Source organism: Mirounga leonina, unplaced genomic scaffold (genome assembly GCF_011800145.1).
Source record: "Mirounga leonina isolate KUSES-001 unplaced genomic scaffold, KU_Mleo_1.0 Mir_357, whole genome shotgun sequence".
Taxonomy (NCBI): Eukaryota; Metazoa; Chordata; class Mammalia; order Carnivora; family Phocidae; genus Mirounga; species Mirounga leonina.
Window position 1 is genome coordinate 3026778 of NW_023270702.1, and position 16559 is coordinate 3043336.

At 35.8% G+C, this 16559-nt stretch overlaps 1 protein-coding gene across 7 annotated transcripts in view; it reads right to left on the reverse strand.

Annotated features, from left to right (window-relative positions):
• The window catches only part of SLC9B2 (solute carrier family 9 member B2), a 56393-nt gene that overhangs the window by 36859 nt on the left and 2975 nt on the right, over positions 1-16559 (reverse strand). For 3 of the 7 annotated variants that reach the window (XM_035030202.1, XM_035030197.1, XM_035030201.1), the window contains exons 2-4: positions 6502-6600; positions 5637-5817; positions 507-677 (exon numbers count right to left, since the gene is read on the reverse strand). In XM_035030202.1, the coding sequence (XP_034886093.1) occupies positions 507-677; positions 5637-5817; positions 6502-6591 (442 nt within the window). In that variant the 5' untranslated portion in view covers positions 6592-6600. Of the gene's footprint in view, positions 1-506; positions 678-5636; positions 5818-6501; positions 6642-16559 lie in introns of all 7 variants that reach the window. The other 4 variants (XM_035030198.1, XM_035030199.1, XM_035030200.1 and 1 more) reach the window with 3 other exon arrangements.

Sequence of the window (16559 nt, forward strand, 5' to 3'; positions counted from 1 at the left end):
ACCTGATATTGAGTTGGCAGATGACCCCCTCAGTCCTTTGTCAATGATGTGAGTGACTTACAATATATTGAGCCCTGTTTTGTAGCATTTGCTGATTTCTGTCTTATAGTTACTTCTACCATGGTTGATGTTAAGCTACCAACGTGATGTCAACGAATGTGCAATTGGGAAGAGCTAGCCAGTGGCACACCATTATATATTAATTCCATAATATCAAGAGCATAGATAAGGGGAAAATGCAGTAAAATAATTAGGAAGTGATCAATTTTGAGTATCTATTGGTTTTGTTTTTAATGCAAATTATTTAATTTTAAGTAAAAATTAAAATTGTAGATTTAATGTAATTTTTAAAAATTGCTATGTTTAACTCAAAATTTAACAATTGGCTTTTGGTGCCAGCACAGCAAATACAGAAATATTTTATGTTGATTTTCAAAAGCTTTCCAAACTGCAATTTTTAAAATATGATTTACTCTTGAAGAAAACAGAAAGTGTTTAGCACTTACCTAGAAGATGAGGCAGTGGAGGCAATGTAGGTAACTTAATGAGCCCCAAAAGTTTACCTCCAATGATGGCACAATAGAATAGGATTATAATTCCAAATAGGTTTCCTCCAGGAAGACATTCACTGCCAGTAATTGACCAAACTACAGCCCAGAGAAGAACCACCATGGTAACTGAAATAAACCAGGAAAACTAGTTTCTACCAGTAACTTGTCATATGCAGGCTTTTGGTATAATGTAAAAATTTAAAAAATGTTGAACATACATACAAATATTTATAACTATGTGTAAATTTTAAAGAACATCAGTAATATGAACAACTGGGTAATTACCAACCATCTTAAAAAGTAGGCTATTACCAGTGTCTTTGGATCCACCTATGGCCCCTCCTAATCCCATCCTCCATCTCCTTTTACACTACTAGAAGGAACTACAATCTTGAATTTTTTTTTTTTACCATTCCCCTATTTTTCTTTATAATTTTACCATAAATATTCACTAGTTAATAAAAAGAGTAACATTGGCTATCTTTACTCTCTTCGTAGGAGAATGCTTGAACAATCGCATTCCAGTATTTTCAGTTCTGTCTTGAAGTAAACAGTTATTGTTTCTTTTCTATAGTCAATGTTTGTTTAGAATTATCCACATACTCATCTATTTTCTATTTTGATCATTATTTGTTATGGCAACTCAACCCTTTAATCTGGGACTATTACTTTGTTGCCTAAAGAATTTCCTTTAATAGAGGCATTTCTATTAGGATGTGAAATATGTTTCTTTGAAAAGCTTGTGTTGTACTAAATTGTACGCTGAAAATACAAAGACTCCTGTGAAAACAGTTGGGCAGACCACTCAAAACTCAGAACTTGTGACCAAAGTACTGACCAAAACCGTAATAATCCTAATAAAAGTACCAGCACAATTAAATCTCCACTGACATTTGCACCTCACGGTCTCTTTTTTGTGGACTTAATCCCTGGAACCACACTTACTACCTCAACATGCAGAATCCTGAAAGCATTTGCTTTCAATAGAAAGCAGTTCCATCTAAATCTGATCCAGATTATAGTTTTCTCCATCAATCAAATATTTGTTGTTGTTTTAACTGAGGGAAAAGTGTTGGCAGCTACCTTATCTGTACTGTTGGCTTCTACATCCACATGTGGTTTCATTAGATAGCTTAATGGTGTAGAAAGCTGAGAAGTCTTTGAAGCCCCTAAGCCAGCAACTACCTGCCTGAAGGAGTTCAGCTTTTTAAAAAGTCCTCATTTTAGTAAGGCTTTATCTTTAATTGTAAGAAACCATGTACCTGATCTTCTTTTGTCTGTTTTTGTTTTTCAGTGCATTTTGCATTCACTCGCTATTGCTTGATGATGCAAAATATAAATGTGGCAGGAAAAATTATGTACAAATGCAAACTTTCATATAACACTGACACAATTCCTTATTTACCATCATATATGAACTATTTCATGGTACAGAAACACTGTGGAAGAGCATACTATATTTCTCATGAAGATCTGTTGGTAGTAAATTCTTAGTTTTATTTATCTGGAATTACCTTTATTCTCATTCATTTTTTTTTAAAGATTTTATTTATTTATTTGACAGAGAGAGACACAGCGAGAGAGGGAACACAAGCAGGGGGAGTGGGAGAGGGAGATGCAGGCTTCCCGCTGGGCAGGGAGCCCGACGCGGGGCTCGATCCCAGGACCCTGGGATCATGACCTGAGCCGAAGGCAGACCCTTAACGACTGAGCCACCCAGGCGCCCCTTTATTCTCATTCTTAAAAGATAGTTTTCCAGGGTATATACACTTCTAGGCTGAGAGTTACTTTCTTCCAGTTCCTTGAAAATACTATTCCTTGGCTTTCTGGCTTTCATTATTGTTTTTAAGTCTCTTAGGGAAATCTTATTCTTTGGCTGTTTTCAAGATCTTTACTTTTTCTTTGGTTTTCTGCAATTTAAGTGTGATATGTTCAGTACTTATGTTTAATTTCAGTATGGCTTCCTTTTAGTCTGTTTAGGATTTATGTTTTCCATCAATTCTGGAACATCCCTTCTTTATTTCTTCAAATATTTCCTCTTCGCCATTCTTCCTGTTCTCTTTTGCTGGAACTGTGATTAAATAATTAAACAGCCACAGTCCCTTCTCCATTTGCCTAACCCCAGTTTTCATACTGTCCATATTTTTTCTGTGTACTGCCTTGTAATCTCTTCAGATCTATTTGCTAGATTATCAATCTTCTTTTCACTTAATCTGTTGCCTAATCTACTGAGTTTTAAATTTCAATTACTGTACTATGTCTTTCATTTCTAGAAGTTCAATTTGGTGCTTATTAAAATCTATTCATATTTATAAACAGTTACTTGTTTTATATTTCCTACCTCCTCTTTAACTTCATAGATTTTGAGAATATTTTTTATTTTATTTTCTGATAATGCAAATTTTTGAAATCTGTTTCCTTGTGCTTGTTGTGATTTTTGCTTTTGTTTGTTTGGTTTTGGGTTTTTGGGCAACAGTGAACTCTTTTCTGAAACTTTATCTTTGGGAATTGTTGGAGGTGAATGTGAGTTTTCCCAGATAGGATCTGAATTTGCTCCTACCACGTGCTTAGAATCTTAACAATCTGGGACACATTTTTAGTGGAGACTCTTCCTTCTTCCAGGAACACTACAGAATAGACAGATAAGGTTTTGTTGCAGTCTCCCTCTGCAGGGCAAGTTTATCTCAAATTCACCATCACATTGGGTTCCAGTTTCCCAATGTGGGTGACGAAGAATGATGTCTCCTATGAAATTTCTCCCAACCTGGGCAGACTCAAGCACAGCATCCTATATTCTCATGGTTCTCAAAATGAATCTCAAGTTCACTGGCATTTTACAGAAGCCTCCAGAGTGAAAGCCAGCTTGAGTGCTTATTTATTTCTCCAAGTCATACTGTTTTTGGTGTCTGACAAGTTCCTGTTTTCTTGACAGATAACAGTTACATTTAAAAAGACTTAAAATATTGTTTTCAGATGTTTTCATTGACATAAGTGATAGAATTGTTCATTGAGTCTCATCTACCATATTGCTGGAGATCAAATCCAATGTCCCATTTTTTAACCCTCACAGAATTATTACAGATTTTGTAGACTGTGATGCTATTACAATGAAATAACTAAAGAGCCTTCTGTATTTTCCAGTTGGGTATAGGAACTGAAATTTCTATGTAGTATGGGAGGTGCAATGGGAAAGCAGGAATTGCCAGATACTAAATTTTCCCTTATCAAAGTATAAAACCAGTTTTGTACTAAATTCAGAAGGTAGAATTAATTTTTCCACTTCAAGACCACTTTTCTTTTAAACCTCTAGCGTTTCTTTCCTTTCTCATATTCAAAATGCAGTTCTAAATATATAGTAAATGTACATTTACAAGGTTTATCTAAATCACATTTAATTCAGTTAATAACTTACTTCTCATTTATGATTTTGGAAAAATCATATTTTCACATGTGAGATCTACTTCTTAAGAAAAATACTTAAGTACACTGACGGGACACAGGAAGGAGTACAGGGAAAAAAAGAGCAGTCTTGTAAGCCTCCGGAACAGAGGCACAGGAAAACAAGTAAGAGGTGTTTATATATCATGAGTTCCCAATTCTCAGGCAGCTTTATGGACAATGATCATAGAATTAAAAAAAATGAGTCTCCAAATCACATCATTCATTTATACCCTTTCCTTAATGCAATCCCTATCTGTTTTTACTATAAATATTTTAAATAGATATGTGCCATGATTTGAATGGTGAAAGTTTAAAAAAATAATAAAAAGGACAGAATAGGTATTAAATTATTTGTTGCCTTAACAACTGGTGTATATTTTGGAACTTAGCTAATTTCATTAAAAACATGTGTAGAGCCTAGAATATATCATATTATACTTGGCTTCCATTGTCCAAGTTGAGAATGGTAAAAATGTCTTTCAGAGCTCACAAATGAAGTATAACAATAAAGAAGCGAGTCTGATTTTTTTAGTAAACACATGTTTTAGATCAAATGTGTTATATTCTTCAACATATTTATTTGGGAAGCCATATATATACTCCAGTGGTGCTGTCATTCCTCAACATAATTTTTGAAATTGTATTTAAATTTGCCTTTATAGATAATTTTCAAACCCTTTCTCCTTTTTCCTGCTATACCACATATCTTCCAATGTACAAAATTAATACACACACACACACACACACACTTCCTTTTTGAACAAAAAACAGCATTACTGAATCTGAACATCCATCTGTTCATCAAATTGATATCATAATAATGTTTGTCTGCCTCCAAAAACCAAATCCATTCCTCAAAGACAATATTTGAAATAGTGCTGAGATAAACTCCCTAAGAAAAATCCCCCAAATATTTTAGGTAATAGTAGCTGTACCGGAATAAGTTGAATTGGAAATCAGGATCCTTACTTATAAAATGATAGATTCATTTGAAAGTATAAATTAAGCTGTGTTTGTTCAAACATTAGTTGCATTATTTAATAATAATTAAAACCAATATTTATGTAGTGCTTTTCTGTTTATAAGTGATTTCTCAATCATTTTTCTCACTGGAGTCCTAACGTAATCCTATGAAACTACTCAGATACAAAAAAGGAAAATATCCTTGATCTCTGCTCTTTTCCTCTCCCTGCTTGCTGGAATGGTAGTGGCAACAGCCTTGTGTTGAAGATGGTAGAACCCGTCTGCATGGGCCCCTCAATGACTTGTGGAGCAGAGCCATCTACAAAGTGAGTTGTTCACCCAGTAGTTCTTTTTTTTAAAGATTTTTTATTTATTTATTTGACAGAGAGAGACACAGCGAGAGAGGGAACACAAGCAGGGGGAGCGGGAGAAGGAGAAGCAGGCTTTCCGTGGAGCAGGGAGCCTGATGCGGGGCTCGATCCCAGGACTCTGGGATCATGACCTGAGCTGAAGGCAGACGCTTAACGACTGAGCCACCCAGGCGCCCCCACCCAGTAGTTCTTAGGTGTGAGAGAAGTAAACTTTTTTCTGTCCTTTAAACCATATTATTTTGGAATCTCTCATTATAACAATGTTATCTTTTACCCTCTCTTTTTGAATTAATTTTTACCAATTACATACCATTTGTTATTCCTCTATCCAGTAAACCATGTGGAGGACAAGAAAATGTTTGTCTCAGTCTTTGCAAATTATTTGATTCAGTTGGTATTTTTTGTAGCTTTTTTTCACTGCTATTCAGGAGGTTACTTCCTTCTGTTGGTTCTTTGGCATCTGTTGCTTTGGAGCTCATAACTGTTTCCTCCTGTGTTTAAAGCAATTTAAGAATCCTTAAAACTGTATATTTGCTGTACATTTTTATAGTTACTGAGCCATCACATCACAGATCAAATTTCCATTACTAGAATCAAGGCTAACACTTTACAGTGGAAATGCACAGCTATATTAGTAACTAATGAGTAAATGCTTGGAACAAGAACTATGTTAGGAGTATTTACCATTAAGTCCCTATTGGTAACATTATAAATGCTTGAGTCACATAATATTCCATTTTGTTTTGTAGTACTGGGTTTAAAATCAGCCTATTTAAGATATTATTCAAGGCAATAGTTGGTAAATATATCAAAATGGGCCAGAAAAAGAGAACTACTTGTGGTGAAAACAAATTCAGATTCATTCATCTACTTGAATTTAAGCAATAAAAAGAGAGAGGGCGTAAAAACCAGAACCATCCCAGGGGTTAGGCTGGGAACACAAAGCATTTCACAAGCTCTCTCTTTTTCCAGCCTCATGTGGGTCTAGCTGCTAAATGACTACCAGGAAAACTGGTAGTCACACATACCGTACGAGTTTGGGGATTAAGAATGGGGAGAATTGTTAACTGAGTGATGGAGAATGAAGAGAATACAATTGTATCATATATTTGGAAATATACAGTCCCTTCCTTAAGGAAATGGTTGGAATATTCTAAATTTGGTCATAGGTTTACCTGTGTTTCTTGATATGTAGAAGCTGCATGATCCATTCCTGTGGATGGTTCCAAATCTTCACGTTCAATTACTTTATCTTCATCCCCCATGATTTATAACTAGAAATAAGATGACACAGGGAGGAGGAATGGGATCTGTTCTGAAGGAGAAATAGTATAGATATAGAACAAGTTGGAAATTCACATGAATGAATTAAGCAGCAGTTTGAGCAATTTAAATGAGTGAATTGCACTTATTTTTTCCCTTAGAATTCTGAATGTCTAAAATACTTTAAATTGGATTATTCTTAACTTTCTTTTAAAAAATTTTTTTATTTATTTCTCTGTCAGAGAGAGAGAGTGTGAGCGAGTGCACAAGCAGGGGGAGCGGCAGGCAGAGGGAGAAGCAGGCTTCCCACTGAGCTAGGAGGCCGGACTGGGGACTCGTCTAGGACCCTGGAATCATGACCTGAGCCGAAGGCAGATGTTCAACTGACTGAGCTACCCAGGAGTCCCTATTCTTAACTTTCAATTGCTAATCTTTTCTTTGATTTACAATATATTGTATTGTATTCTTATTTATCTATACTTACAATGTAGTGTATCTAATTCTTATTTACCTTTACCTCTCTTGACAAAGGCCTTGTTAATATTTTTATATTTCTTTCCCACCCTGTTTTCTGAGTTATTCTTCAAATATTCCAAGCAATATTACTGTTAAATTGTTCTCTCTAATGAGCCAACTTGATGAAACAGGAAAGCTCCAGGCAATTTTTCAACGTTGAAATGAGTCACCGAAGAGAAATCTATGGATTCCATCATTTTCAGAGAAACTAGAATCACTAATTCCTGCCTGGTTCATATTTCTAAGTTAAAGTGAAAATAATACAACATTGATTGAATAGCTACAATGTCTTAGACATCTACTCTCTTGATAGTCATTGTGGGTAATTTGAAGATTACTAAAACATATTTTTTGTTCTCTGTAGGCTGACAATATTCCAAGAAAAATAAATTTACATGAAGTAACAAAAAAACTTGTAGGACAGACCTATAGGTTGACTCCATAAACAACTACTTCAATCTCTTTGCCCTTGGCTTCCCATGCTATAGGCTGAAAAGCCAAAAACTCCAATTCCTATTCATTTTGGCAGCTCTAGGTGGCCATGTGTCACAGTTCTGTGTAATGAGATATAAGTGAGAGTCCCTGGGGAGGGCTTTCATTCCCAGACAATAAGGCAAAGCTTTCTGAGGATCATACTGTTTACTCTTTGTCCTCTAACATTTCTCTTTCTCCTCCCTAGAATGCAGATACACTATTTGGAAGGCCAGTGGCATCTCTCAACCATGAAAATAAAAAGCCCTTTACTAAGGGGAATAATTAAGATAGGAGGAGCTGGTTCCTTGACAATATCCCTGAATTGCTCCCTCAATCTTGGAGGCCAACCTTTGAAGTAATTGTTGAAACCACTGTTAGTCAAGTATTCTTGTTACTAGTAATCAAACTTATTCCTAATGCAACAAGTATGATGATATTTTAATGGAGGCATGAACTATACACCCTGGTAGAAGCAAAGAGAAAATTATGTGGGAGAAGGGATAATCTAATTCAACACATTTGCATACCTAATATGTGCCACACACTATACTAGGCCATAAAGACAAGGATTAATCAGACAGGACCCCTGCCTCAAGGAATCATTTTCTGTTTTACAGAGTGCCAAGATGTTTGCATTTAATATTCCAAAGAAAATTATATCCTTTCCATCACTACCACCATCATTATCACCACCACCACTATTTTTCTTTCTTAAAAAATACAATGTTGGCCAGAGTGGCATCTCAAAAAACCTCATGTACATATAATGATATAGTATGTATATATGTAGATATGATTTTTAAAATTTATAAACTCATTCCAAAATTTAGACTCATGAGAAAGAATGGCTTTTTTTTTTTTTAAAGATTTTATTTATTTATTTGACAAAGAGAGACACAGCGAGAGAGGGAACACAAGCAGGGGGAGTGGGAGAGGGAGAAGCAGGCTTCCTGCCGAGCAGGGAGCCCGATGCGGGGCTCGATCCCAGGACCCTGGGATCATGACCTGAGCCGAAGGCAGACGTTTAACAACTGAGCCACCCAGGCACCCCAAGAATGGCATTTTGACAGGAAAAATATTGGGTTCAGAGAACCCCTGTCTTAAAGGTATGGAGGTATGGAAGCCAGTGGGATGTAAGGGGAAACTTTGTTGAAACATGCGGTGGGAGGCTGAAGGCAATGGAAATGAGGCTGGAGAGTTAGGATATCATGTTCCAAATCATGGCACTTGGCTTTCACCCTGTGTAGAGAATGACCCCCTCATATAGTAAGTGGTGATGTCTGCTGGGTCTGGAGTTGAACAAAGCTGGGTCTGTAGTCTAGTCCCATCATATACCAAAATTCTTAGCCTCCTTGTAACTAATTCCTTATCTATAAAATGGATATAAGAGTGGTTCTAACCATGCACATGGTAAACATTCAATAGTGGTGGTTATGAGTCACTCAAATCCTTCTCCCTAATACAAACCTCTATGATTCTTTTTGTTTTCCTTATTAAGTAGGACAAGGTTCCTCCCATCTTGAAGAATTTATGACTTAATCCCACTGATTTTCTTTGATAATGCCTTTTGCCTCTTTCTTTCAAGGCTAACTTCTTGAGGTGGATATAACACTCATCATTGTCATTTTTTCATTTGTCTCCTTAGTAGAATTAGATAGGAACTCTTGGGCAGTGTCTAGAATCACCTCCTTTATTAAATTTCCAAAATCAGCCAATTCTGCCATTTATGAAGAATATTTTTATTTTTTAAATTTTTTATTTTTTTTAAATTTTTATTTATTCATGAGAGACACAGAGAGAGAAAGAGAGGCAGAGGGAGAAGCAGGCTCCCAAGGAGCAGGGAGCCGATGTGGGACTCAATCCCAGGACCCTGGGATCATGACCTGAGCCGAAGGCAGACGCTTAACCATCTGAGCCACCCAGGCGCCCTATGAAGAATATTTTTAAATAGCCAACAAGTATAAATGATTATTTTTAATAGACATAATCTATTGGCTAAAATGAAGCCTTAAGAATTTATTTTATTAGTTATTCTAAGTCTCTTCTAATGTAAACAATCAAAATTTGGCATGTTGCTCAGTATATGCTCTTTGTGGGAATTTATATAGTTTTTGCATTCCAAAAAAATTCCCTATTCTCCTATAATCTTCACCATGGACACCAAAGTACTTATTTGAGATCAGAGAGTTACTGCAGAGAGAAAAGGTAAAATAAAATACTAGTATTTTAGTAACCCCAGGAAAACAATTTACAACTGGCCAGTTCTGATTGTTTACTCTCTGCTATATTTCCATTTCTAAAAGAACACTTATATCACCTGTCTCACTTTAGAAACCCACTTAAATTTAGGAAAATGAAAAAAATGTAACCTTTGTTTTAAAGCAACCATTTTCATGGCACATACTGTTCATAGTCATTGAGTCTTGAAATTACAATAGTGTATCCCCTACCAAGAAGACAGTTTTGTCAAAAAAATCAGAAAATATGCAAAAATGACCTTTTAAGGAGTCTAAGATATGTCATGAAATCCATTAAAAAGTAGAAAGTTTATACTCCTTACTTACAGAGAAGCTCTCAAGTACTCACTTAGGGCTCACTAACTCTTACTTTGAAAACAATTCAAATGACTGCTCATCTGGTTTCCAAACCCTCAGAAGATAAGATGTTGTTAAGTTAAAATGTAGGAAGAGATTGTGATAGAGGCAAATTGAGAGCAGCCTGAGTGATACTTGACAGGAAAGAGATGGAAAGATAGCAATTTAAGGCAATAAAATGTGGGGATAAATATCTTTTCCATATTTGCAGTTTTGGCTTGCCAAGCATCTTTCTTCCTGACTTTTTGGTACCAGCATACTAATTTTCTTTTCCCATCTCCTCTATTCTCCATCCATGTGGTTCATGTGAAACTCATGTCCTCCTCACCTTCCCAATCCCCATGCTCTACCAATGCTCTGGAGATGAGGACAGGCCTGGCCAAAGAGGGAAATTCTTTCCCAGTCACATTGATTGTTTCAGGCATGAGCATGTGACCCATACCTGGCTAATAAGAGTCAGTTTTAAGGCGTTCCCTGGAACCGCTGAGAAAGAGCTTTCTTTCCATTGGGGTTGCTAAGCCCAGACTCACTATTGAAAATCCTTGTGATGTACAGAAAAGCCTCCAAAGAACAAAGTGACCACAGAGCAAAGCAGATCCTTAATATGGAAGGAGAGAAAAGGAAAGCCTCAAATTAATAACCACGTTGTTGATACACCTGGAAGCAGCTCCTTTTCAGTTATAGGTAAGCCAGTAATTCCTTACCAGTTTGAGTTGGATTTCTGTCACTTGCCACCAAATGAAGTCTCAGTAAGAACCTTCATACCTGAATTGCCCTGAAAGATCCCCTATATAGTAACAGATGTTTAGGAAGATGATTTTACATCTTCAAGAAAATGAAAGGAAAATAAAATGATGTGCTAATATTTTGTTTTTAGAGTCATTAAAGTATATAGTATGACTTAGAAATGTAGAGAGAATGTTTAAAAAAATGTGGTATTCAATAAAATATGTGTTAGTTATCCAGAAAGTTAATTTAAACGAAATGCTTCATTTTCAATATTGCTATTTAAATGAGACAATTGTTTTTTCATTGTGTTCATGAAAGTCTTTTCAAATCTCTCATCCCAGTAAAGCTTCAAGAAAGCTGTTAAATTGAGATGCTTGGGTGTCTTGAATGGAAAAATAAAAAGTGGGGAAATATGGAGAAACTAGATGGTTTCCTAGTAATTAAGAATCACAGTTTAATGGAATAATAAAAGTTGGAAAGGCCTTTAGAAATTACCTGGTTCTATCTCTTTAATATTCACATGAGAAAACTAAAGCCTAGAGAAGCTAAATAACTATTTTCAATTAACACAGCCAGTATCAGCCAAGTCTCATAGTAAAACTGTAAAAATTTGTGAAATGAGAGAATTCTTTAATCTATATCTTTGATTTCATGTCATTTCTACCAAATCACTGCATTATACTTTTATATTTTTTGCTGTAATATTTTGTTTAAAAATCCACCATATTTGGCCATAATTAATTGTCAGTTTGAAAACACATTCCATAAGAAGTTTGGAAACACATCCTATAAGAAAATATTTTTATTTTCTATCTTATATTATCTTTAGCTTTACTCTTTCCCATTGTTATGACTGTTACACAGTTTATTATAAACAAAAAAAATTTACTAATCCATTTAGGTTACACAACATTGGTGGCAAAATAAATGAAATAAGAACTTTTAATCTGTTCTCATGACAAATATTGTTTACATATTCTGAATTATTAATTAATTGGTTAAGTGACAACTTGCCATTTAAATATGCCTTAAGATTCTAAGGCTTAAGGAGCTCTCCTTTTAAAAAAATTCAGTTAAACTAAGATGCTTTGAGAGACTTTTGTATCTAAAAAATGATACTGAGGGGCGCCTGGGTGGCTCAGTCGTTAAGCGTCTGCCTTCAGCTCAGGTCATGATCCCAGGGTGCTGGGATGGAGTCCTGCATTGGGCTCCCTGCTCGGCAGGAAGCCTGCTTCTCCCTCTCCCACTCCCCCTCCCCCTGCTTGTGTTCCTGCTCTCGCTATCAATCTCTGTCAAATAAATAAATAAATCTTTAAAAAAAAATGATACCGAGAAGTAGGAAGGCAAGAGCACATTATAGATAAATACTAAAAGTGCCAATAAACAGAACCAAGTTTTTTTTCTGCTTCTCAATCAAGATGTTGTGTTATTCAGACCGATACACAACAGTAAACCATATTAGAAAAAATTAATCTCACATCAAATGGTGGAATTTTACAGATTCCATAATTCAGTAAATCATGTTAATTGAATCAAAGTCCTGTGACTCAAATATAGATTTCAATAGAAGAATGTGGTTTGACCTAAGCCAAAGGATATGGCTGTTAGGACTGTTGTGATTGCCTACTTGCTAGAAGGTTAGTAGCTCAAGGGTTTTCTAAAAACATATGCAAAGGTTGTTGGCCACTCAGGCCTCTCTTTAACATTCCCAGTATACAGAATTTCCTACAGAATTGATCTACATACTTAGAAACCATATTGGCTTAATTTGAGCTTCATGTTGCAATACGAGGGACATATGCCACCAAAATCATAGAACTGTGGACTTGAAAAGAACAGTCTCCTAAATCCTTCCTCTAAACTTGAGAGAAAATTGTAGATCAAGAATAACAGATCAAGAATATGAGCAATTATGTATATGCATGTGTATGTAAATAAATAGGAAAAGGCTGTTAATAGTAGTTGCCTTTGGGGAGGGAAATGAAATTAGAGTGGCTGGAATTCCATTTTTATTCTCTATATTTTTGCATTGTTAGGGTTTTTACAATAAGAAGATTTTCTTATGCAATTCAAAATACATTTTTAAAAAGTTATGTAATTCTTAAAGATTTAGAGAAAAGAAAATGATAAGTTTTCCTATGTAATAATATTTTTCAGAGATAAAATCTGGTAATTTCATTTTAGATAACTTAATCCCACTGCTACAATTTAAGGTATTTTGTTTTTTGTTTTGTGTTTTTCAAAGAAGATGGGGAAGTGCCTAACATTTTCTATAGCGGTTTTCAAATATTTTTTAAGCCCAAAGAAATCTTTCCTCAAATAAAACTCTATCCTGAAATCCAACATATGGGACCAATAAAGACGGAGCTGCAGGAGCCCTGTCCACTGACCCCTATTCCTCCTGGCAAGTGAAGCACATTTTGAAAACCTCACTTCTGTAAATATGCTTTCATATACAGAAAGATGTCTGTTAAATCAGCCTTCTCTTTTTCAGATTATTTTATTAATCTAAATGTTTAAAAGTGCTTTCTGTGGCAAAATAAATGAAATAAGAACTTTTAATCTGTTCTCATGACAAATATTGTTTACATATTCTGAATTATTAATTAATTGGTTAAGTGACAACTTGCCATTTAAATATGCCTTAAGATTCTAAGGCTTAAGGAGCTCTCAATTTGTGAACATCCATAGGTTCTTGGTCAAGTAAAATATGCTTACTGCTATCAGCTAAATTACTGTTAACGAATCATTACACAGATAAAGTCTGGTAATTCTTGTTATTTTCTGTCTGAGCTGGGGACAGACCAACACTTAATGGGGTAATCTTAATGAGAATTTATATACATGGCTGGAGTACTGTATGTGTTATATTCATACATTTGAAAGAACATCTCCACGACTGTTCATTAAGTACTCTGTAATGATGACAATAAAAATTCCTACCTTTGATGTTTATCCACTCATATGTTGAAAGTGGAGGTTCTCCAGTCTAATGTAAGTATGTCTTTGTAGAACATACAGAAACCTTCCAGTTTCTGGATTCTGCTAATCAACTCTGATCTAATGTTCATTCCCCAAAAGGATACCTATCCAGCGGTGAGAAATTCAGGTCAAATGAAGGGTGGGACTTAAAAGTTCCTTGTATTATTACTAAAATCACTAAGAATGTTTCCTCTGAACAAAATGACCTTATCTGAAAGTGTTAGGTGTGCCAACCACACAAGACCAAGTAATCAAAGGAAAACAACTGCTATTCTATTTGGTTAACTGATACAGTGATTTGGTTGAATCATTGTGAAGTAAAACACCATGTAATGAGATATGAATAAAAGGAACTTATTCCTAGGTAAGAAGGGGCCCAATACTTGCTTCTCTCCTTTCTAATTTCTCTCCCTATCAAGGACAAGTGCATTTAACTGAAAGTTTAAAATATTACCTCTAGGCCTACTGAAATCAGAAGTTCCAGAGAGTCAATCTCCCCAAGTGTGGCAACACAACCTATTACCTACTAAGAGCCATTACTCAGGTATGCCAGTGTGTACCTTCCCCACCCCTAGGGATAAATCATGCTTGGTCTTAATCAATCTCTGTAACACCATTCCTTTACGCCAGCTGTGGGTTTAGGGCTGAGCATGATTCACTTCTCGCCAATGAAATCTGTGGGCAAGCCTGTTGGGCTCCACTGATATGATCTTCCTTCCTCCAAAAAAAGAGGCAAAAACCTTCTCCTTTTTTAAAAAAAAATAATTTTATTTATGTATGTATGTATGTATTTATTTTTTCATCTCCTGTTTTTGTCTCTAAATGATGTGTATGTGTGTGTGGTAGGGGATGGAGCTGAGGATTGGGACTGTGTTTCTTGGAACTCTAGCAGCCATCATTTATCCATGAAGAAAAAGTCAAGATTAATTAGCTCATGGAAAGCAACCTAAAAACCTTGATATCACTGGGCTACTGAACAAACCCTGGATACACTGACCTCCAGACATCTTGTGTGAGAAAAGTAAACTTATACTTTCGAAGGCAATTTTGGCAGAATATCACGTTACCTGCCACCAAAAGCAGCCTAACCAATACAACAGGTGATTTTGATGCAGAGTCAGCTTGGAGAAGCTCTGATGAGCAGTAATGAAGAACCTTTGGCTTACAGTGCTTCCCTAGCTTCTTGACATGGTGCAAAATCTTCCTGGAGGATGAATAATCAGAGCACTGCCTCTGTATTGGTATTTCTCAAAGATATCCAGAAAATAATATTTTAGTGGCTAAAAAATCAATGCCAAGGTTTTTAGTGCCATTTTTTAGTCAATAGAATGTAAGGTTATATATTTTTCCTTCCCTATCCCTGAAGTTCGTTGTAATATTTGAATACCAAATAAAAACAAAGTTGAGCTTATAAACATTTGATTGTTTTCTGTTTGTTCATGAAGCAAATAAAACCACAACAAAACAGCAATACTATCACCGCCTGGGTTTCATTTTTTTGCTTTCTCTACTTGGTAAAATTCTACTAGTTATTCAAGATCTAACTCAAATGTCACTTTCTCAATTAGTATTTTCTAACTTTAAGTAGACTAACTCTGTCCCTCTTTTTGCTCTCTGAGGACTCATTCATTCATTCATTCATTCAACAAACATCTATTAAGCTCTTGCCAGATTTTAGCCCTTGTTGTGAGGATTCAAAAATGAACAGTCTGAGGGATGAAAGTATATCATAGGGAATATAGTCAATGGCATTGCAATAATGTATGGTGACAGATGGTAGTGACAGATGATATTTGTGGATGAGCATAGCATAACATATAGTCTTTGTTATGTATCTGTTGCACACCTGAAACTAATGTAACATTGTGTGTCAACTATCCTTCAATTAAAAAAAACACTAAAAAAAAAGTGAACAGTCTGACATGGTTCCCACACTCAAAGGTTGCAACCTAGTCAGAGAATGATATAGATCCTTCCTTGAACAACCATAATAAAGAATGATGAGTTTTGATATTAGGCACATGAGATAGCAACTCCATCCCTTCACAGTCAGTGAAGTTCATTAGACTTTTACTGATTTTCTGTGGTGTGTAAAGCATAAGAGATACAAAGATTACTGAGATGTAGTCTCCATTCTTTAGAGAGGGAAGGAGACTGGTATGTTTCATCAAACCAGTTTCCTGTGCTGCCTGGGCACACAGTAGACATTTCCCAACCTCCCTTGTGGTGAGTCACTGAGGTGTGGCCAAGGCAATGTGAGCATAAGTAATGTATGCTACTTCTATTCCTTACCCATAAGAAACCTCCATGCAATACAACACATACCTTCCCTTTTCCTGTCCAATGCCTGGAAACTAAGAACTTTTAAGGTCTTATGGGATGACAAAGCCATAACATAAAAAGAATTTGGGTTCCTCAATCCCTGAGTAGAATGCCATCAGCTGAACACCTGATTGGATTTTACATGAGTAGAAATAAGCTTCTACTATGTTAAGGTACTGAGATCTGGGAGTTTATCTATTATAACAGTCAGTATTACCTTAAGGTAATTTAATTATGGTGGGAGAAATGCAGGCGCAGAGTTGAACAGGGAGAGGAGGTCTTGCCCAGCGTGGCGAGGGGTCAAGTTGGCGCGAGCCAAGCTGCTCATGCTGTTTGACAAAGTCCAAGTATGG